The sequence below is a fragment of the Sparus aurata genome, chromosome 23, assembly GCF_900880675.1.
Source record: "Sparus aurata chromosome 23, fSpaAur1.1, whole genome shotgun sequence".
In the NCBI taxonomy this organism is placed as follows: Eukaryota; Metazoa; Chordata; class Actinopteri; order Spariformes; family Sparidae; genus Sparus; species Sparus aurata.
The window spans coordinates 4374522-4398863 of NC_044209.1; the positions used below are offsets into that span (position 1 = coordinate 4374522).

The 24342-nt window shown below is 41.9% G+C and overlaps 1 protein-coding gene across 8 annotated transcripts in view; it reads right to left on the minus strand.

Moving 5' to 3' along the window:
* rbfox1 (RNA binding fox-1 homolog 1) overlaps positions 1–24342 on the minus strand; it is a 176504-nt gene that overhangs the window by 52254 nt on the left and 99908 nt on the right. For 7 of the 8 annotated variants that reach the window (XR_003982660.1, XR_003982659.1, XM_030407447.1 and 4 more), the window contains exons 3-7: positions 20074–20220; positions 19901–19954; positions 18106–18198; positions 9352–9412; positions 2027–2080 (exon numbers count right to left, since the gene is read on the minus strand). Coding sequence is in view for 6 of the 8 variants with exons in the window: in XM_030407447.1 (XP_030263307.1) it covers positions 2027–2080; positions 9352–9412; positions 18106–18198; positions 19901–19954; positions 20074–20220 (409 nt within the window). In the remaining 2 variants the exon portion in view is untranslated. The remainder of the gene's footprint in view (positions 1–2026; positions 2081–9351; positions 9413–18105; positions 18199–19900; positions 19955–20073; positions 20221–24342) is intronic. The other variant, XM_030407444.1, reaches the window with a different exon arrangement.

Below are 24342 nucleotides of genomic sequence, written 5' to 3' on the forward strand. Positions count from 1 at the left end.
AAGGGCCAATTATACCCTGGAATATCGGATTTCACAACAAACCTAAATATCCCTGATGTCCCACCTTCAAACACAGCCTCATTTGGCCATGAAAAAGCTTCTTGACCTCCCACTTTTCTATAGGAACACATATTTCCTACGGGCAATGCACTAGTAACAATAATTTCAGGGAGGGTTTTTTGATTGGTAGTAAGTCTAAAGAAGCAGAGCATTTTCCGGGAAGGGCACATTAAACTCACTTTCATACAAGTCAGCAAACACTCATATTATATATATACTGTATATATACATGTATATATATCACACCATGCTCTTTTTAAATTCTTTTTTTTTTATTAGACATTTGACAAATGAAATTTGATGTGGTAATTTAATGAATCTTCAGCACTGCCTTGTGATTCTTAGAGGCCATCCACACGAAAAACGCTCTTTTGCGAAAACGCACATCGTTTTGGCCGACCGTACACATGGATCCTGAAAACGCAGTGCCTGAAAACGCACTTTTTTGAAAACCGGAATCTGAAAACGCAGCCCTCCTGTTTTCATGTGGACAGCGAATCCACATACTTTCCGAAACGATGATGCAATCGCCCCACCCCTCGACCTCTAGCCTGCGACCTCTGAACCCCGCGACATCTCATAACAACCATAGATAACAACAACAACAACAACAATGGCGGACTACATGCTTGTGTTCGTGCTGCAGAAGTTATTGAGCCTTTTTGCAACTTACTCGCCTTGTAGTTGAGTGTGAGTCTCAGCAGCAGTTCGACCTCATTATCGGTCCACACAAACGATTCTGGTTTCCTTGCACTCGCCATTTCATCTTCTTCTTGTTGTGTTCGGTTTCTCCGTCTACTGTCTGTTTGTTTACAGCGCGCAAGCTTAATGCTTAATGCTCCGTCTCTTCTTCTCCGTTTTTGGTGAATGTCAAGCGCCACCTATAGGCCAGGAATATGAACTACAGTGTTTACGGTTGTTTTCATTGGATCCATATGGACGCAAATATTCTTGAAATGATGCCGAGGAAGACGGAGGAAAAAAAGATTGTTTCCGTCCGTGTGGACGGCCCCTTAATCTACTCTACTCTGAAAATATCTGAAATAATTAACCACTAGACCCGGACTTGGCAATCATAGCATGATATAATAGCAGAAGTTACTAATAGAGAAGAAGCATGAAAAGCTTGCACACTCCTTGAACACACACACACACACACACACACAAACACACAAATGCCCCAATAGCATTTTGGATACTTGAAAGGTGAAACAAAGGTAAATCAATACAAAGCAATTTTGTAATTAAAGGAACGTGGGGGTGAATTAGGCAAACAACTGTCTGGAGAAATTGCAAATATTGATTTTAATTTAAAAAATATATTTCATACATTTTAATGTCCTTGTAGAAATGGACAATTAGATTTCCTTCTCTCTTGTCCTTTGTTTTCCTTCACTCCTCCTCTCTTCTGCTACACTCTTATCTGTCTCTGATCCTCTTACCACAATACCACAAAGTATTTTTCACCTTAATGGCCATGGTTAATGACAGCGTGGGGGGTTGGGTGGTGGTTAAGATTCTGGGGAGGTGAAAGGTAGGAAAGCCTAGACTGAAGATCTTACCACAATACCACAAAGTATTTTTCACCTTAATGGCCATGGTTAATGACAGCGTGGGGGGTTGGGTGGTGGTTAAGATTCTGGGGAGGTGAAAGGTAGGAAAGCCTAGACTGAAGATGGCTTGAGGGGTTTGCAGAATATGCTTGTTTTGTAGCAGAGATGACAGTTTGTTGTTGCATTTGTGCGACTCAGCATACTTCTCAGGCTAAAAACAGACTTCGCCTAGTTGCATGTTGCTCTGAAGAAAAAAGGAAACAGAGAGGTGATGAAGGTTAAAATGAGTGGGGTGGGGTGCTGAGGAGGGAGAAAATTAAGATGTCGAAGAAACTGAAGAACATAACGGATGAAGAGGAGGAAGATAGACACAAAGGAGATGGTGACACATGGAGAAGGACATGTCCTCCTACCTGCATAGAATTCTGGGCTGTAGACAGCGCTGACCACTGGATTTAGCTTCCAGCCTAAAACAAGACAGACAAAGACAAAGATATGGAACAAGAAAGGTGTTTTTATTGACATTAGCTTTGTCTGGTATGTTCTGACTCAACTTTCATCTCCCTAGGAATGTAATTAGACATTAAGAACACAATTAGGTCACAAGAACTTTTAATAAACTGACTGAGCATTTGTTCCTCCCTGACATGTCAGTTGCCAAGACATTTTATTTTGTCTTCTACAATAGGGCTGGGCGATAAAACAGTAACGATACCTATCGCGATAGACACGTGATCAATATCAATAGAAAATACGTTCGATAGAACGTTCGATAATTTCACTGAACTCTGTTAGAAAAAAAACAGGAAGGTAACCCCGATCCAGAACCGCAAGGCATTCTGGGGGATGTGTTTGTAAAAAGGAGAGGATGGAATATGATAGCTTGATGCTATCAAGCTAACGCTTGCTAATTAAAACTAAACACAAAGAACAGCTGAGACTAATGGGAATGTCATTAATTGTGCAGATATTAGAATGGATATTTACCCACTCTCTCAACAGGTTGACATGAAAAACTTGGTGCTTTTTCTGGTGGTCTGACAACAAGAGTTCATGGATGAGCGGGCTGGTCTTGCGGATGATCTCGTATGGCCCCTGCTACTTAGCCAGGAGACCACTGTCTTAGGTTAGAAGTAACAGGAGAACTTTCTGGCCCTCCTGAAACACTCTGCTTCTGCCACTGCTGTGCTTAAACCAGATTCTCATTTGCCAACTCTTGGAGCTGGTCCAGTTTGTCTCTCTTTTTCAGGACTTACGAGAGCATGCTGCATTTCTGTTGTGGCATGGGACCCTCCCAGGCCTCCTTCAAGATGTCCATTGGTCAGAAAGCCACTCATCCAGAGTCGTTCATGAACTTCCTCAGCATAGACTTGTGAGTCTTGTTGAAGTGTTCAACCAGGCCAGCGGTTTGTGGATGGTAGGAACTGATCTTAACCCCTTGAATCCCCAGTATGCTCTACACCTCTTTCAGAAAGCTTGAGGTGAAGTTGGTGCCGTGGTAGGTGAAGATCTCCTTTGGGATACTTACTCTCGAGAACAGTTGAATGAGGCAATTGACAATCTGCCGGGCCTTGATCTTCTTCAGGAGAAAGGCTTTAGTGTATTGTATGGCATAATCACAGACGACTAGAATGTACTTGGTGCCTACACTACTCCATTCTAACAGGCCTACAATGTCCATGGCAATACGGGAAAAGGGTGTGTCAGTAAGGGCATATTAACGAGGGAAATCCTATCTCCCTTCCTACCTGGCACTGTTAGTTGACACTGTGGACAAGCTTTACAAAATTGCACTGTCTGCATACTGCTGGGGCCAATAGAAACGAGGAACCATTCTAGAAAATGTTTTAGCCTGTCCCAAGTGACCTGGCCAAGGGATAGAATGACTCAGGTCAAGAATAGTGGGCCTCAAACTCTGGGGAATGACTACCTGGTCACCTATCTGGCTACAGAGATACAACCTGTCTCCTTTGATTGTAAATGCTTCCGGTCTTCTGCCTGTTGCTTGGTGGATTCAGGTACACATTTACCATACAAAGGGGCGAGTGTTGGGTCTTCTCTCTGGAGATTAGGAATATCACTAGGAATAGTAACGTAACCTAATGGCTTAGGCACATGCTCAGCTCCTACTGTACCTCATACCCTTTCCTGCCTCTTCTGTCTGAACACGAGATACTTCCGCAAAAGCAAACGCTAATTCCTCCCACCCTGTGGTTAAGCTAGACTGATCCATCTTACTTTTTGATCTGGTGACAGCTAGCAAACTGTCACTTGAGCAGCTAGTTCTAGCCTCAAAAGACTGTTTAGCTAACACATCAGCTATAACAGGGAGATCACAGCCTAGCACAACCTGATAGGGCAGTTGAAATACCCCTACAGAAAGCACATAGCACTGACCTTCGACCTGGATAGTTACCTCAGCTAAGGGGTACTCCAACTTGTCACTGTGAATACATACAATGTCAACTAACCCCCCCAAACAATGACATACCTAGGGAGACTCTCCTTTCTGACTAGGGTGCGACTACTTTCTAAGTATATAAGGGCAACACAGGGTCTGTCCGCAATTATTAAACTAAGGAGCAAAACACATGATGTTGTTTTTAGGCCACTCAGCTTTAAAATGTCCTGTCTCACAACATGCATGACAAGCTAAGAGGACTTTGTTTCTAGGCTATAAACTAACTGTATTTGTGGGAAAGAAACTATGTTTGTAGTTCTTGGCTCTATACTCATTACCACCAACAGGCTTACCCGAGGATGTGGGCGGGTGGCTCTTGGCTGGGAGGAAGTCTTTAACTGGATGATGAGCAGTCAAGAAGGCTTCAGCTAATTCTGCAGCATCTTTTGAGGTCTTTTGGTTTCATTCTTTCACCCAGGTGCGAAGTGTCATCAGTGTCCATGGCAACATAAGCAGAACTTACTCTTCCTGTCAACAGTGACGCCAGCTGAAGCACCTACTCATCCTGAGGCCACTGTGGCATGAGCAATTATTTCAAAATGTCATCAAATGTTCATTGTCTTCACCTTCACTGTATGGCTGCATTTTCAGACTCTTCCAGCCATGCAATCTCACCAGACTGGAATGCTGTCCGTCATCTACCTGCGATGGGGCTGTCTCTTGTGCGACAGGGTTGGCTGGATCTGTTGTCTCCGGTGTAGGTGCAAAGGGAGTGGGTCAGGCGGCTGCAGCTTCCATCAGGACCTGGAGCTCCTGTTGCTCCAGGTACACCTCACGTTGGATTTGGGAATACCCATACTGGATCTGGTTCCACCTGCTGTCCTGTCATTGACTCTCTTGCCGCATCTGGAGGTCCCGACCTGCCTGCTGTTGCATTAGCTGATGCAGAAGGTTTGACAGCTCAGCCACGCTTGGGCCTTGGGGTGGACCACCTGCTGCCCCTTGCTGGTGACCATCACTTCATTGCCTCCTAATGGCCTGGATCCCACCACTGCCACCAAATGTTAAGATGTGATAGCAGAGTGGCTTAAGTAGGCTCAGGCAACGTTTTTTCAGCATCAAAAGGTGGTTCATTTACAAATGCTACCAATTTATACATGCAACGCCAAACTATTTACACAAACAGAATAAATGTTTAAATAAGCACAACTTATCATAACTCAACTTATGTTAAATCAACTCAACTTAAATCAAATCAGGTGTAAATGCCGACACATGACATCTTTCATCTCGAACAGCTTCAGTGAGTCTGCTTATATAGTGGCTGTGCAGCCAGTGCTCATACAGGTTGTCCCAATACAAAGGTACCCATCTCTTCCCTGCAAACTGGTAAGTAACTTACAACATTGCCTAAATCCATGTATTTCATCCTATATACTTCCTCTCGACTGCCACTCAGCTGACACTACCATAGACTGATAACTTAACCCAGTTTATCAGAAAGATTTTCAATTAACAAACACCATACCACCCCCAGGACTTGGTTTCTCCCACTGACATCATCGATGATTTCACTGCCAGTATAAAAGGATGAGGCATTTCCCCCCCTTTCAACCCCTGAAACGCATGGTAGGTATGGTAATTGCAAACAAAGTAAATAATGCACTGAACAAATAAACTTAATTAAACTTAACAAGACGTGTGTATTATTCAAACCAAAATGTTGTAATAGTTACCAAAATAAAATACAGAACGTAAGCCTAGGATTTTTATGTCTACAAATTAAATGGTGCAAATATGGTTTACAAAAACAAGCATGGTAAATCAATAATTTTATACTTGGTGAATCTGGGCCAAATTGGACAGAAATCATCTATTTTGTCACACTCTGCATCCTCCTCTGTGTGAAAGTTTCAGATGTGTCGAGGGGTGCAATTTTGCTGCAGCTCTTATGTACCTGAGGAGGTAGTATCAGAGGCGCATCAGAGGCAAACTGTACCTGTGTGAATGGATAAGCCAGTGGCGGGGAGTGGGGACATGTCGATCTGATATTGTTCACACTGTGATAACTAAACAGATCCTTCACTCAACAAAATGTAGAGAAATGTCATAACAAGACCAAACAACAGTAATGTAGTAACTGGTAGAGTCTTCTGCAACTTATATGAGGAAAACAATACTGCAGTTATACATTGAGAATTGTCTATCATCCTGTTTGTCCTACCGACTCTTTGTCGCATTTCTGCCCGAAAAACAGCATCTGTCCCTGGTAAAAAACTTTAACTCACCAAGTGCCTCCTATCACTATTGTGTTGTAATAAATGTAGGTATTAAACAAACTGACCAGATAGTGCAAACTAAAAATTAGAAATGAGTAATCTATAGTTGTATTGCACAGTGCAGAGTGAGGTCTATTGGGAGCAATGCTGGTTGTAAAGTCTGACAGCGGCAGGAAGGAAGGACCTGTGATACCTCTCCTTCACACACTTGGGTTATATCAGTCTATTGCTGAATGAGCTGCCCAGCGCTGTGAAAGTGACCTGCAGGAGGTGGGACTCCTTCACCAGCAGCGATGACAGCTTCATCCTGCTCTCTTCCACTACCTGCACTGGGTCAAGAAGGCATCCCAGGATGGAGCCGGCCTCCTTGATAAGTTTATTCCGTCCCCTCCTACCTGCTGCCGAGACGCTGCTGCTCCAGCAGACTACTCCATTGAAAATGGCTGATACTACCACAGAGTCATAGAAAGTAGTCAGGAGTGCCCCTCGCACTCCAAAGGACCTGAGCTTCCTCAGCAGATGGAGTCTGCTCTGACCTTTTTTAAATGCTGCTCCAGTGTGATCAGTCTAGTCCAGTTTATTGTTCATGAAAACTCCCAGGTTCTTGTAGATGTCACCATCTCAATTTCCGTTCCCTGAAAGTTCACCCGTGGGCAGGGTTGTTTGTACCTGCCAAAATCCACCACTAGCTCTTTGGTCTTCCCTGCATTGAACTGGATGTGGTCCTTCTGGTACCAGTCCACAAAGTCCTTTATAAGTTCTCTGTAGGCTCTGTCGTCCCCATCCCCGATGAGGCAGACGATAGCAGAGTCGTCAGAGAACTTTTGATGGCTGTGGGGTGATAGGTGGGAGAAGTCTGCGGTTTACAGAGTGAACAGGAAAGCGGCCAGGACTGTTTCCTGTGGGGCCCCCATACTGCAGACAACTGTGTTCGACACATAGTCACAAGTCCTCACATGCTGTGGCCAGTTGGTGAGGTAGTCGAGGATCCAGGATGTTAGGTTTTGGTCCACCCCTGTGAGCTCCAGCTTGTCCCCCAGAAGGGCAGACTGTATGGTGTTGAAAGCACTGGAGAAGTCAAAGAATGTGATCCTCATAGTTTGATCATCTTCAGATTTGATCTAAATATTGACCCTTTTTTAAAAATCTAAATAAAGGTCCAATAGGCAGAATATGTACTTCAGACAACTGTGTCCGACACACAGTCCCGAATCCTCACACACTGTGGCCGGTTGGTGAGGTAGTCAAGGATCCAGGATGTGAGGTGTTGGTTCACTCCTGCTTGTAGTTACTGTCTTGAAAAAAATCACGGCAATGGTCAGCCCTCCCGACCGAAACTTAAGGGAACTTTCCTCCAGAAGACATTCTCTTTACTGATGGTGATTATGTAACTATGTAATTCAGAGCGAAAAAACGTAACTCTGTCACCAGGTGGATGGTGGGTCATAACACATTCTAACAGCATCCATATAAACACAATCGGTCAGTGGGTACAAACGATGAAGAAAACACACAGACATCATCAACATGGCGTGTACCGTCAGCAGCAATGGCTTGCTGTGGAAATTACACACTGTTGCAGCTTTACACTGGAGCTGCTTGGTTCTGTGTGAACAAACGACGACAGAGAATTGGCGAACATCCGATGCAGAGACAATGCAGTGACTCTGTGTGAAAAATGCTACTGAGGCGAGATCCTACCAATAGCTACAAAAATGAACCCAAACTGGACCTTTCTTCAAAACCTCTTAAAGATCAAGGGCAGACAGAGGGAGAAAGACATAAACTTTTAACAACATCATAATTCCTTATGTCAAGTTAACATCTGAGAAACTCAGGTGGATCTTTAATAAACATCATATCCCAGTTCACTTCAAACCTACCAACATGCTGAGGCAGAACAGATCCATCCTAAGGACAAATCGCCCAAGCATAAGCAGTGTAATGCTATTTATACTGGTCAGTGCAGCCAGGACTGCACAGATTTGTACATTATGGAGACAAAGAAACCTCTCCATAAATGAATGGCACAACACAGCTCAAGACTCTGCTGTCCACTTACATCAGAGCAGAAAAATAATTCCTTCGAGGACAACAATGTAAACATCTTGGCACTGAGGAAGGCCATTTGAGGTACCCTAGAAAACCTCCCTCGTGTGAACAAGACTTTTTTGTTCTCTCAGGACACTCATGTTCACCAGAAACTCAATAGTTTTTTTTCTTTTTTTCACCCATGTCCCCTAAAATCAGGATTGTCAGGAAAGATCATAGAAATACCAAAACACACTGAGTTGGGCTTCAAAAAACGGCCATATGGAACTGTTGAAAGGAGCACCATTTTGTGCAATTCATGCAGCAAGGAGTACTACAAGCTTAAAGTATCAACTCCTTTTAAAGTTTAGAATGTCCATTTATTTGTTGATTCACTCATTTACCAAAATCTATTTACATTGAAATAATTTGAAACGCTTAAGGCAAATACTGGTATGTGCAATTGATTTTGGTTAATCAATCACAAGGCTTGTAATCAATTTGATTTTTTTAATTTTTTTAAAAAATGTTATCGCTAGCCGATAGCCAGCTCGATAGCCCTAGCGCAATTGCACTGTCTTGTATCCGTCTGACTGACTTGAACTCATCAGTCACTGTTTTGCGGAGTTGCTTGGAATAGTTCTTAAATTTCATGGTAGAGGTTTTGCCACAATACAGATTTAACAAAAGTGGGACCTTCTGTTTTCTTTCTGAAAACTGTTTTTATACTTACACCATAATCAAAAAAACCATCAACTACACAGAGATGAATCTGGCTGTATCACTGATGATTTCCATGTGTCCAGTTGAAGGGGTTGAAGGCTTATGCAACATGTATCTTGCAGTTTAGATTTGTAATACATTTAGATCACTTAGTTTCGATCTGTTGGTTATTTTTCTATTGGTCAGTGTCAAATAAAGCAGATTAAACCTGCATTGACTGAAAGATAGACAATAAATGAAGGATGAAAATTTACAAGATTAAGCTTTTCTTTCATATGCACTGTAAACATTAACTCAGCCTTACCATTTGCATATGGGTTGACAGTCTTCTTATTTGTCATTACGCGGGCTGTTGCATTGTTGACCTACAGCAGATAAAGAGGGGTCCATGAGTTATGACACTTACATGTTCGTAGTAAGTCCTACACTTGTAAAGAGAAAACTTGCATGCATAGTTTCCTGATGTAATAAACAAAGGAAGCAGTACACTGTATCATGGCAAACACCCATGTAATTTGTGTGTTTTCAAAATTGCATTCAGAAACACTTAAAAACACATCAAAATATTTTTTTCCCATTTGCATATTTTCTTTCATATTTTATGAAGTTTCCAGCATGCTCTCCCCAATAATAGTGACATTTCAATAACATACAGACAAAAGAAACAGAACAACAGATGCACTTGGCAAAATTATGTATTGTAAATGTACAGATGCATGCGGTGGGGAGGAGGAGGGGGAGAAAATAAAAACAAAGAAATTGTTGTTGAGGGAAGAGGCGAAGAGAATATGTTGGGAGCATTATGCAACATCAAGTCAACTTTAAAACATGAGAAGAACTGTTGTGACTAAAGCAACACAAAGCATTCACACTCAGACAACAGCCTCTCAAATTCATTGCAAGAATATTTAATAGGATTAAAAACAATCAAAGAAATTAGATGTACTCAAATGAACAAACCAAGTCAATCAGTCAATCAATCAATCAAATCATTCCATATCCAAAAACAGCTAACAGGGTAAATTAAAATAAGGGTGCATTGTCTTGTAAAAATGAAATAAATCAAGAAATGGGATTCCAACAGTCTCATATAGATGTGCAAACGAATTCATATCTCAGTCAGTATCGCTCGCACACGCAGCTTCAGGAGAACACTTAGTGAATGGACACGCACGCCGACACGCAAGAAAATATGTATGTCAATATACAGCATCAACTCAACCACAATTCAAAAAGAAATGTCACGTGAGTTTTAGCGTTGCAAACGTTCCAAAGAGAGAGGAAGAGAGAGAGGAAATGCTGGCAGAATGGCTTGCTCGCCCACACTTACCATTCCCAAACCTTTTGGCCCCGCCCACGTGTTTGTGTACTGTTACCGTTGTAACTGTGTTGGATGGGGCCCTAAACAAGCTACTGTTGGAAGGATGGTGGGGGAGGAGGGGATGAGAGAGGAATAAGCAGCATCTTACTCAGGCGGCCAAGAAAACTTTGCAATCATTCCACTGCACAAACTCTCTCTTTCAGCTCTCTCTATACAAGCAGCTAGCTGGTTTCTTAAAGCATAACTCTGACCATTTTGTCCAAAGAAGGTGTCTTCATCCATCATACTGACGGATCTGGACAAAAACACCTCAGTTGCCTCACAAAAGATATAATCACATATTGGCTCAGTTCCCAGATAAAGTCCTATAAAAATAGTAAAAACTTTGAAGGCACCAAGAGCATGTTTTTTCAAGATTTAGTTTTTATTGATCTGCAAGAATGTGCAAAAAGTCTGTGCAAATTGCGTAAATGATTGTAATCTTAAATCACATACAGTTTTTATGTTACCTGGGCCATTGGCTAAGCCATTCTTTTTCTAAGCAGGCACTCTGGAGCATCACCAGTGGGATATTATGGATCATGCTGCTTTTCTTGCATGGCCTGCTCTACTCTAGCTCTGATTGGTTGCCATCATTGGTCAAGTTTTGAGATAACTAATTAGTAACTAGTTTGAGTCAAGCATAGACTTTATTATGTGTGGCGAGCCCATAGACACCAACATGTTCTTACAACCATCTCATCAAATAAAGCACCTTGGTGTTTGGCTTTAAGCTTTAAATAATAGTCACTCTCATGCTCCCTAGTGAAGGCGGGGATCCAATATTCCACCTCACTGTCTGTGTCAAAGTTACAGAGGTGGAATAGGGGGACAGTTTCATTTGGATGGCATTCACAGTCGGACAACTAAACAGATCCTTCACTCATCACATGAAATACACTGAACAAAAATATAAACGCAACACTTTTGTTTTTGCTCCCATTTTTCATGAGCTGAACTCAAAGATCTAAAACTTTTTCTATATACACAAAAGAGCCATTTCTCTCAAATATTGTTAAAAAATCGTTCGAAATCTGTGTTAGTGAGCACTTCTCCTTTGCCGAGATAATCCATCCCACCTAACAGGTGTGACACATCAAGATGCTGATTAGACAGCATGAATATTGCACAGGTGTGCATTAGCCTGGCCACAATAAAAGGCCACTCTGAAATGTGCAGTTTTGCTTTATTGGGGGGGCAGAAAACCAGTCAGAATCTGGTGGTCCCTCACATCTTCTTCACATAGAGTTGATCAGGTTGTTGATTGTAGCCTGTGGAATGTTGGTCCATTCCTCTTCAATGGATGTGCGAAGTTGCTGGATATTGGCAGGAACTGGAACACGATGTTGTATATATATCGTATACGTGTCATATCCAGAGCATCCCAAACATGCTCAATGGGTGACATTTCTGGTGAGTATGCTGGCCATGCAAGAACTGGCCACAATCAAAGGCCACTCTAAAATGTTTAGTTTTATCACACAGCACAATGCCACAGATGTCGAAAGTTTTGAGGGAACTTGCAATTGGCATGCTGACTGCAGGAATGTCCACCAGAGCTGTTGCCCGTGAATTGAAATGTTCATTTCTCTACCATAAGCTGTCTCCAAAGGCTTTTCAGACAATTTGGCAGTACATCCAACCGGCCTCACAAACACAAATCACGTGTAACCACACCAGCCCAGGACCTCCACATCCAGCATGTTCACCTCCAAGATCGTCTGAGACCAGCCATCCGGACAGCTGCCGCAACAATCGGTTTGCATAACCAAAGAATTTCTCCACAAACTATCAGAAACCGTCTCAAGGAAGCTCATCCGCATGCTCGTAGTCCTCATCGGGGTCTCGACCTGACTGCAGTTCATCGTCATAACAGACAAACGCTCACACTCGATGGCGTCTGGCACATTGGAGAGGTGTTCTCTTCACAGATGAATCCCAGTTTTCACTGTTCAGGGCAGATGGCAGACAGCGCGTGTGGCATCGTGTGGGTGAGTGGTTTGCTGATGTCAACATTGTGGATCGAGTGGCCCATGGTGGCGGTGGGGTTATGGTATGGGCAGGCGTATATTATAGACAACAAACACAGGTGCATTTTATTGATGGCATTTTGAATGCACAGAGATACTGTGACGAGATCCTGAGGCCCATTGTTGTGCCATTCATCCACGACCATCACCTCATGTTGCAGCATGATAATGCACGGCTCCATGTTGCCAGGATCTGTACACAATTCCTGGAAACTGAAAACATCTCAGTTCTTGCATGGCCAACATACTCACCGGACATGTCATCCATTGAGCATGTTTGGGATGCTCTGGATATGACACGTATATTACACATATACAACAGCGTGTTCCAATTCCTGCCAATATCCAGCAACTTCGCACAACTATTGAAGAGTAGTGGACAAACATTCCACAGGCCACAATCAACAACTTGATCAGCTCTATGCGAAGGAGATGTGAAGCAAATGGTGGTCACACCAGATACTGACTGGTTTTCTGACTCCCTCAATAAAGCAAAACTGCACATTTCAGAGAGGCTTTTTATTGTGGCCAGCCTAAGGCACACCTGTGCAATATTATGCTGTCTAATCAGCATCTTGATATGCCACACCTGTTAGGTGTGAAAGATTATCTCAGCAAAGGAGAAGTGCTCACTAACACAGATTTAGACAGATTTGTGAACAATATTTGAGAGAAATGGATCAATTGTGTATATAGAAAAAGTTTTAGATCTTTGAGTTCAGCTCATGAAAAATGGGAGCAAAAACAAAAATGCTGCGTTTATATTTTTGTTCAGTGTAGAAATGTCCCACACTTCAACCCACAAGACAAAGTTACAAGAGTAAAGGAAAAAAATACAAATTCTATACTTTGCTGTCATCCTGTCTGTCCAACCGACTCTTTGTCATGCTTCTGCCCAAATAACAGATGACTGTGTGGTGTGATTTTGAGCAACAAACTTTAATTCACAATGTCTTTTTGGCCTTCCACTATTGTGTTCTGTGGCAACTTACGTATAAAAACATTGCCAAATTTAATAATGAAAAATCACTGCGATGGTCAGCTCTGCCAGCCAAGACATGAACTTTCCCCAGGAATACAGCATCCTTCTCTGCAAGTGAGAGCCAGACAAAAAAAAAAATAAAATACAGATATCAACGTTATGATGTGTGCCTCTTTTGGTTACGCAACACCGACATGCTGTATAAAATGACACACTGGAGTGCTGTATGAACTGCTTAGTTCATAGTGAACAAACAGGGATGGCTTAAAGGCATGTCTTCATTGTGCCGATATTGCAGAATCTCTGTGTGTCAAGGACTCTACCTACCCCTTTAGTGTCAGTTTTTACACGTAAAGGGCTCTGCAGTCAAGTTAACAGTGATAAGTTATATGTAATGTCTGGTTATACTAGATACAGCTTACTGACAAACCACATGATTAGGTTCAGGAAAAGATCATACTTTGGGGTAAAATAACTACTAATAACTGAGCCTAGTAATGTCTGTCATGTAACTCACTGCCATAAGTTTGGTAAGTTACTTACCATACATACATATTACATATAACTAACATAAATCAAAAAACAAATCACTCCTGACTATTGGTCACAAACAGGAAATAAACTACACTCTCCAAGGCAAAATCCAGTGTTTTTACCATCCAAAGGCCCCAACCACACTGTAAAAATGATAACTACTAATTGTTTATCTCATTTGAGTTTTCAAATTAAACTGACTCAGAAAAAAGCTTTGCAATAAGCAATCTATAAAATCTTGTTTGCCCAGCAAATTTCCCTCATTGTTGTCTTAACTACTATTTTAAAATCAGCACAACAAGGATTTGTAAAAGTTGGGCCAACTCGTAGATTCTTCATGTGCGCAACACTGTGCAACGTGCGCATGTCTGAACCAGTTCAAACAGTATTTAACGTCTCTCTGCTGAACAGGTGCATCCACAGGAGCTTCAGGTAAACAACCAGATCTTGCATCGCAGGCGGAAGCTGTGACGAGTTCAGCTCAGAGTCGATCGAGTCGATTTATGAGATTAGATCCATTTTTGGTCAATGTGACAATGTGACCAATCACGAGTGATTTATAGTGTAAGGCCCCTTGTGGACTGTAGCGCAAAGACTCTTGGGTATTCTGTTGTTGTAGGGGTAATTATGGTTTGTGAATGTGCTGTGAATAAGATGATGTGTAAGACGGTTGCAGGTTAATTCACATCGTTTGTTCTGTGGCTAAATTGTGTCGAGTTAACAAAGATGATAAAAATGTTGGCACCATGAGTGAAGGGGTGTTTGCCGAGAGAGACTTCCTGTCTGTTAAGTTAAGTAAGTGTGCTACAAAAATTGGCGAATTATTAGTTAGAGTTAGCCAAATTATGCCATGCCCATTTCCTCTTGCCGGACAGCTACATTATACTGATTGCATTAGTTTGCACCACTGTGAATTCTACGTACATCGTCGTGTGTTTCTGTCAATATATGGTATGCACACATATATATACAAGAATTCTTTTTTAGTCTCACAGGATTCTCCTAATTAGATGAACAAGAAGATCCAAGTTGGCAGAACTCTTGGCAAAACTTAAAAACCTTAGTTATGTCAACAACAGCAGGCAAAAGTTGAGAAAACTCAAAAATCTCTTGAATCATGTTGCCTTGATATTTTACGTTTTCTCAACTTTTTCTTTTTTACAGTGCACCCTTGACTCTGACTTTTCTTGCTCTTGATTCTAAGAGAGTAGAGGAGCATCTCAAGAAGTGGTGCTAGAGGGGTACCTACAACATCAAATGTCAATGCCTACCGCTAATCAGGCTGCTGCATTTGTTGCTTTAGGAGGAACAGGCTGGAGATGATCCAGCTGCAACAGCTGAAAGGGTCAGTCTGTTTACCAGAGAAATTACAGCTCACAATCAGTACCACCTGACCGTGTGGGTGCTGCAAAAAAAAAAAAAAAAAAAAAAAGCAGTAGGAGCCATGATAACATGGCACACTACTTATCGAGACTGTCTTGAATGTTCAGTCTTTGAGCTAGCCAAAATAAGTCAAGAGAGCAGCATTCCATTGAGTGGCAGCATTCCAGTGGCAAAAACCACAGTTTTGCCAAGCAAAAAAGTTTAACTTGGCTCACATGTCGCAGGACTGTAATGTAATGTCAACCTCAAAGGTACTGCTGTGGTCAATCAAATACAAGGAAATGCAGATTTCATGTAGATAACTCTGTAATAAGAACACAGTGTTTGTATCGTCTACTCTATGATTGGAAAGATGAAAGACAAAACAATTGCCGCCATTATAAATTTCCAGAGTTCCAGAGAATCCTGTCATTGAGAATTATAAATCATTGTGCAGTGTTTTGGGGGCTCTGAAAAACCTCTGAACTCATGGATCCATTATTCAGAGTGGCCTCCCTAAATTACATTTCATTTCTTTTCAGGTCTCTCTCTTGGATGGCCAAAGGGCAGTAGTTTTTTACCTTTTTTTCCACTGGCCATTGCATTTGAATCCTTTTGTAATCTCTTCTGTGGGTCTTTCTACAGCTTGCTTAGACATGTTTTTATGATCCCAACATAGATCATATTAATGCCATGTGGAAATGGGTTTTAGAGGTGCAACTTCCTGCCCTGCAAAGTGCATTACCCTGCAAGTCTATTGCTGTCTGCTGTCACCAGCAATAGACTTGGGGTTTATCATCAGTGGAGCAGAGCAGAGAGCTTCTGGGATGCTGTGAAACACGCCATAGCACAGCTGGTTGAACCAAAACATCTAACAGCAACTATCAGCTCTAGTGGCCATGGAACCAGAAGATGAGCCATTGCTTCTCTACCAACGGGAGAAGACTGGAAAAGTACACACTTCGGTGAAGTTAGCCATTGTAAGATGTGGTTAACATTCTGAAACAGTCTATTTTATCCTATAATTGTTGCCTAAACCTAACCAAGTATTTATTTGTCTGAACTTGAACTGTGACAGAAAATAGGGGAAAAGGGAAAATTTTGAGTGAACAGTGTATAAATATGTTTCAAAATGGATACAAACTTCAGTCTTCTGGGTGTGAGTCTTATACTTAACCCATTCAGGCACAACTGCTTTCTCCAGAAGCTTGAGCAGACTGTTGGAAGTGTAATGAAGGTCCTGGCACTGTGTATATTATGGCGATGCAGCAATATTAGATATACCTTTTGTACATATAGAGGACATTGCAGCTGTCTTTGTGAGAATATAACAGGAGTGTGGGTTGATTTGGAGGTCTTATTGTAGAGAGCTGAGAAATATTGATGTTGGTGTTGCCATAGGAGGGAAGGAAAGGAAAGCTTGAACTGAAAACAAAGCACATTGGACTAACTCTTGGAATACAGTGTGTCCCTTGCATTGTGTTCCTGCTGCAAAATATGGTTAGAGCTGAAACCTGTACTTTTGAAGTGTCAAGCTTGAGGGGGAGCTGAGTTTAGCCGTGTTTAGCTTTTTGGCTCTTCAGTGGCTTTAGATAAACTGAGTGCAAAGTGTCAGAGGTGGACTGTGAAAAAGAATCCTGCTGAAGTGAGTTATTTGGCTCATAGTAGAAAATTGTGGCTGAGCTGAACTGGATAGGTCTATTGCCAGCATCCCCCCCAAAACGACATATATCTCCTTTCCCATAACAACTTCACTGTTGCAGCGTGCCAGCGACAGGCATATCCCACCCTAGGATGGGTGGATGGATTTATCAATGAGGACACTTACTCTGGGGCCAAGACATCATGGCCTTTGTCAGGGTAAAATTACAGAAATACATGTTTTAACATCTGCAGGTACGATGGGAAACAGTGACAGGTGCAAGGGATTAGCAATGGAAGAATGCTTCTTAAATCCCCAACCTCTGACTATGGGAAAGTGCTAATTCTGCCCAACCCAGGCTTACAAAGTGCAGCCCATTTACCAAAATCCACTGAAGATTCGTGTAGACTCTACAATATGGTCCATTGTTGAAACCAGTCCTGATTCAAATCATAGTTTTGATATTAGGTAAAAAATGGACAGCGTTATGCTTCAAGGCTGGCATTGTCTACCTGTTGTTTTCTCTGCGTGAACACAAGACATATACATATCACTAGGGTACTGTGATTTTACCAAATCATGTGAGCTGTTAACCTTGCATTTCGCTCTCCAGGTGTTATTAAAGAAGTACTTCCTCTGTCCATGGATAAGCAAGATAAAATAATGTTGGGGGAAAGCTCCTTTCTTTATTTAACAAAATAAGAACATCTCTTCTTTTGAAAATTCATGACCAAACTCAAAAGCACACAGGTGAATGTGAAAAGTGAGTTTCACTTTTAAACCTTTGGTCAGGTAAATGTCGTTGACAGTATTAAATCAAGTAAAACAAAAAAGGAACAAAAAAGAAAACAAACAGAAAAAACAAGCAAACTCACATACATTAATGTATTATACAGTAGTTATAAAGTATGTCTACATTTTTGTGTCTGGATTAATAATACTGCACAAGGAAAGGGAAGTGATGAGGCTTGGATGACTTGACAATTTGATGCCATGAAACAGATGGCAAGGTGGGATGTGGTGGCAGATTGTCAAATGCTCACACGCACAAACACACACACACACACACACACACACACACACACACAAAGAGGAAAAGGGGAGCAGGGAGAAGGAACAAGTCAAAATAGATATTTAAGAACATGCACCTCTATTTTACGGCCTTCTACCACGGTGCCATGTAATTTCTCTCTGGCCCTGTCTGCATCCACGCTATACTCGAACGTTACGAACCCAAAACCCTACATGCAGAATGGAAAGAGGCAAGAACAACATTCACATTATTTTCATTTTTTTTACATATTATACCCAACATTGCAACAACTTGCTTACATAGGACCACAGCACAGAACAACATTTTCAGCTCCATGTTATATGTCAATTCTTGTATACAATAACGTATCCTATATTAACCAGTATCCAAAATATTTCACAGGCCTACAAAGTAAAGCAAATTCATTGATAGTGTTGCTATGAACCCTTCGCATGTGTCAAAAGGGTTGACACATGCGTGGTAACTCTAAAACTTTTACAAAATGTGTTTACAGGTCTTGGGGAGTACTACTGCGGATGTGAAGTATAAAGCCTTTACTGCAGAGTACCCTCATTGCAAGGTGGCAGGGCAAACACATTTATCTGATTAAGTTATATAATGCCACATTCATACCAAACGTGAATAGAATATTTGCATCACATCACGTGAGTTAGGGGCTATGCATTTTTAATTGTGTCTACTCGCTCAAGTAAAATGAAAAAAAAAAACAGCCGCATCTGACTGCAATTATTGGATCAGAAGAATGCCAATATAACAACAAGCAAACAACTTTGGATCAATAAGAGCTATGCTTTGCTGTGCTGAGACATACAACTTAAAGTCAATTAAATCTTACATAGCACAAAAAGGAAGGAAACGTGTGTTTGGTAGATTATTTCTTTATTGTAATAATGCTTCTTGGCAATAAATTTTATACCGTTGGAAAGCCTGTCTATTTCCCTTTTAAATGGTGCCACATTTGTAAGGAGCATGCATTGGTGGGATTAGCAGAGCTGAGTATGTGGGTTGCGCCCATGAAAATTTGCCAAATCTTCTCTGCCAATGCCAAACAGCTTATTCTGCTGCTGCTACTGAGTCTTGTTTTGAGCTTCTGGTACCCCCAGAAGTTGACAATCAGGTAATCATTGGAGGAAATCTCAGTACAGAGAGTTATCGAGATGAGATTTTGCAATCAGTGGCAATCCCATGTCTCCACAGTCTGGGACCGAACTCTAACCTCCAAGATGACAATGCTCGCTCCCACAGAGCAGGGTTTCTCCTCTAGAATTTTGGAGTGGAGAGGATGGAATGCCAGAAAATCTTCTCGCTTACAGTCTTGTTTAGGCATGTAAGTCATATAGGGGCATCTGTATTGAATTGAGGCTGTTTAATAATTATTTAAATGTTCCTTGTAGCACATTATCTAAGCAGCTTGTCTGTCGAATTATGGTGTATAATATTAACTTTCATTTTACATCACATAACAATCACATACATCATCTCACAACTTACGCTGATAGTGTAAGCCTAGCTGAGCTGCTAATGTCAGCAAGACTGCTCCTCAGAATTCAAACTTTCTCAAAGTTGTATTGAGAAAAGTCTAACATATTTTAATAAAATACATAAATAAGTAAATAAATCATCAAGTCGAGCAATTAAGTTAGACTATAAAAGAACACTCCATCCGGTGCCTCCCATCTTAACAAAAGTAACATAATTACCGTATATAATATACATATGATATCAATTACATCTCTTTGTGTCTAGTAAACAGTTTAAAGCCAGAGAAGCAGAACATGATTGAAAGAAATCTAGTGTGCTGATTGAATCTTCTGGAGCAGAAGATTCTGAAACACTTAATACAAAAGTAAAATTAAGTCATTCAGAGATTGCACTCAACACATATGTACCTTAGAACCGCGCTCGTTGAAGATGATTTCCACATCTAAGATTTTGCCAAATTGCTGCAAAGAAACAACAACAAAAAAAGGAATGGTTGATTTTAAAATCTATTGTCAAATCATCAACTCGGGTTGTCTCAGATTTCAGAAATTTAACATATTGCATATATTGTTGTACTTACCCCGAACATTTGCCTGAGGTCTGGGTCTCTAAACCTGAAGGGGATGTTGGAGACATGAAGTCTCTTGGGCTGGGCCTTGCTGTCTGTGCTTTCAGGTACTGTCTGTGTTGGTGGCTGACTATCTGTCTGGGCGGCATCATCTGTCTGCTGGAAAACACAGAATCAAGGACACAAATAAATTATGTACAAAGGTTCTTCCAGCAACTATGAATATAATTTTAATAAATGTGTGACATTCTGTGACATATATCTAAAGCGTTTGCTTGACAACACAAGCATCTTGTCATTTTCTGTATATCTGATGTTATTTGAAACATGTGTGGAACCACACACAATTTGTTTGTATTTATTGTATTGCTGGGCTGGGGATTTGTCAAAAGTCTGCTCTCCCTCTGTGCAGGTGCCTGAAACAATTAGCAGGAGTCCTTGCTGCAGTAACAAGGATAATAAGTCATGCATGAGTGTTGTCCTTTTAATATTTCCTTTAACTCATAAACAAGTTTCTTTGATTTCTCCAGTGCTTTCAACACCATACAGTCTGCCCTTCTGGGGGACAAGCTGGAGCTCACGGGGGTGGACCAAAACCTAACGTCCTGGATCCTCGACTACCTCACCAACTGGCCACAGCATGTGAGGACCTGGACTATGTGTCGAACTCAATTGTCTGCAGTATGGGGGCCCCACAGGGAACAGTCTTGGCCCCTGTACTGTTTACCCTGTACACTCAGACGTCTCCCACCAATCACCCCACCGCCATCTCCAAAAGTTCTCTGACAACCTTGCTATCGTTGGCCTCATCAGGGACAGGTACGACAGAGCCTACAGAGAACTTATTAAGGACTTTGTGGACTGGTGCCAGCGGAGCCGACTGCTGAGATGCATCTCGGCAGCAGGTAGGAAGAGACTTGATTAACTTATCACAAAGGCCAGCTCTATCCTGGGATGCCCACTTGACCCAATGCAGGTGGTGAGAGAGAGCAGGATGATAGATAAGCTGTAATTGCTGCTGGTAAAGGAGTCCCACCCCTTGCAAGACACCATCACAGCACTGGGCAGCTCCTTCAGTGATAAACTGATACACCCCAAGTGTGTGAAGGAAAGGTATTGCAGTTCTTTCCTTCCTGCTGCTGTAAAACTCTACAACCAGCACTACTCCCAGGAGACCTCAATTGTGCACTGTGCACTGTTCAATCTAACCAAATTCGCCCATGTGACCCCCCTCCTCCGTGACGTCCACTGGCTTCCTGTTGCGGCCCGCATCCAATTCAAGACAATGGTGCTGGCCTTCAAAGCCGTCAGCGGAACTGCACCCATCTACATCCAAACACTGGTCAGAACACACGCCCCAGTGCATGTGGTAGAACACAATCCTGACCAATGTCAGGACAGCAGAATCACTTGCTATCTTCCGCAAAAGACTCAAGACTCATTTGTTCAGAATTTACCTCGACCCTGCATAGCATGACCCTGCTGTTACACAGAAATGTCCCTGTTTGCGGGACTAATAAATGAATTCTGATTCTGATTTGAAATTTATGATGATATATCTCAAAATAACAGGTAATTACAAAAGAATAGAATTAACTGGAATTGAAGACAAGACTCTAGGGGTCCACAACTTTGATGATGTGATATGTTACTCCATCCTAATGGTTAAAAAATAGATTCCAAATGTCTGTATTGGACAACATGCATGTAAGGGCCAATCATTAGCCCTTTCTAGATAGAAAAGGTGGCACATTTGCTCCAAGGTAAGGACGGCAATGTTCCGGCCTTTCTTTCTAAAACAGAGGCGTAATATTTCCCCTTTTCCAAAAGCCGCCTCTGAGGTAGGCGTAAACATGTGATGTGACATGAAGCTGGAAGTTGGGCGGTGAACAGTGACAACGAATTTGTCTTCAGAATAAGAGCTTTACATTGCACCCCATTGGAGTTTAGAACTGGGTTCTTAGCGGGGGGGTTTTAATTTGAAAGTAGTGACAGTCCTTAGCTTGCCGACACAACAAGCTAACACAACCAAACAGCTACAGAGACCGAGGAGACGCTAGCATCTCCTGGATCTCAGCGGCTGTCCAGTTACTCATCTTAATGTCCGCGGATGAAATGATGGACTGACTGCTGTGATCAGCTGTTTCTTGGTTTTAAAACCAGTGTTGGGCACGTTACTTTAAAAAAGTAAGTAGTTATAGTCACTAGTTACTTCTTCCAAAAAGTAACTGAGTAAGTAACGGAATTACTCCACTATAAAAGTAACTAGTTACCAGGAAAAGTAACTATTGCATTACTTTTAATTATTCCCCCTTTTGAGCTCGGTATTCATTTTAGCGTACTCGGCATCCATGTATTTAGAAAATGTCTTTCTGCATGGCGGACCGGCACCTGTTCTCCCCGATATTTTTGCCAGTGAGTGCTCTGAAGGAGTCTGAGTCAGCTGTTGATAACATGAGCATGTTCTCAACAACATACCTGTCTATCATTGCATTCAGTTCAGTCTGTGTCACAAGTTTTTGTGAAGCTGGAGCAGAAAAATCCAGCTTTAGCTGCTTGGACAGCTCCGTGTCCTCAAGTTAGCCACACCTGGCCTGCTGTCATCATCAAACATGTCAACATTGGTGTTTTTGGCCACTAGTTTTGTAGAAGCGTGTGCCGTTGAGAGATGATTCATTAGATTAGAGTTGCTTACAACGGACGTAGACAAAAGAGATTAAAGTAGTGTCTGTACTTCCACTTAGAAAATGTTAACTTTCCCTACAAACTCGCCATTGTTGCAGCAGACCTCTGCTGGTTTGTGTGTGCGAGGCTGCTGTGTGCGTGTGTAGTTTGTGTGTAAACTGAACACTGCCTCTGATTGGCTTACGAACTCTCACTCTACCTTAGAGAGCCAATCACCATCATTTATGCGGTTGTCCCGCCCCTCCCTCCTCCCTCGCCAAGCTAGAAAAAATTATAAAATAAAACCGCTTTGCAGCTCCGGTGGCTGAGAGCCCAGTCGGATGACAACAGCTTCAATGAGCAGCTTCAGCTTGTAACGCGCCACATCAAATAGTCGGTAACGGTAACGGCGTTGTAACGATGGAAATAGTAATTAGTTAGATTACCCGTTACTGAAAAAAAGTAACGCCGTTAGTAACACTGTTTAAAACTCCCCGGCTCTGGGTCGCACAACAGCGCAGGTCATCAACACCTCTGCCCACCTCACGCAGAGGCCGGCACATTGCCACCTTGTTTTTAGATAGCAGGCAAGGCGGAAATAAGTGTACCTTCAAAACCAAAACAGACCCCCAATTTGCGAGCCTCTGTCTAAAACCGCGTCTAAAAACGGCTAATGGTTGTTACATGCAAATTTGTACAAAACTAGCCTACACAGGGTTCTCATCTATAACATAGATAAAGTTAACAGATGATTCTTGTGTCCATCTGTTAATGTTGAGCAGAAATTAAAGAAGCCCTTTAATCATTTTAGATCTCATCCAGTCATATTGTGCATCTATTTAACTATATTTGCAAAATAAATAACAAAATAAATAACAAAAATTTCTACATCAAAATCCTATAATGTCTGCTTCCTTAAAAACAACATGACAACATGACTTGTGCGAGATGCAATAAGCAGGTGGCGCTAGACGAGAGGTTTATGCACACAACTCTCTTTACTTTCAAAATGAAGCTTAACTATTTCAGACAAAAACAGCTACATACTAAACATGCAGCGAGGCATTACAAAACGAACACAGATTAATTCGTCCTGAACGGATATAGTCTCGTGCGAGTACTCCAAAACATGAAAACAGGGAATGACGGAACGGAGTGCATAGAAAAACAAAGCGTACACAGTATTCCGCCCCTCCCACACACTGTGCTGATTCGCTAGCACACCGCCAATCAGAATGGGCATACAGCTAGCATACAACCAATCAGAGAATCCGATGGCTCAGACGGCCGACAGCCAACCTTCTCAGACTTTACATGTTGAATCGGAGCAGACAACGTCCGCACAGCTCCGAAAGCTTCCAACGCAGCTGAACACACAGAACAGATTTGCCTCGAACTCGTCTGAGTCTCCCCAAATGCTTCAGATGTCCAACGGTTGGGCCGGTGTGTTCCTGCCTTAACTCTCCTCCATGTTACGTCGCATTCAGAGATCGATACTTCTCGGCTGCCATGATGGCAGCTAGTGGAACAAGCAACTGCTAAGGTTAGTTGTCCAAAAATGTTTTTTTTTAACTCTGCGTACACAAACAATGTTCTCAATGCTCGTGTTCATGTGTA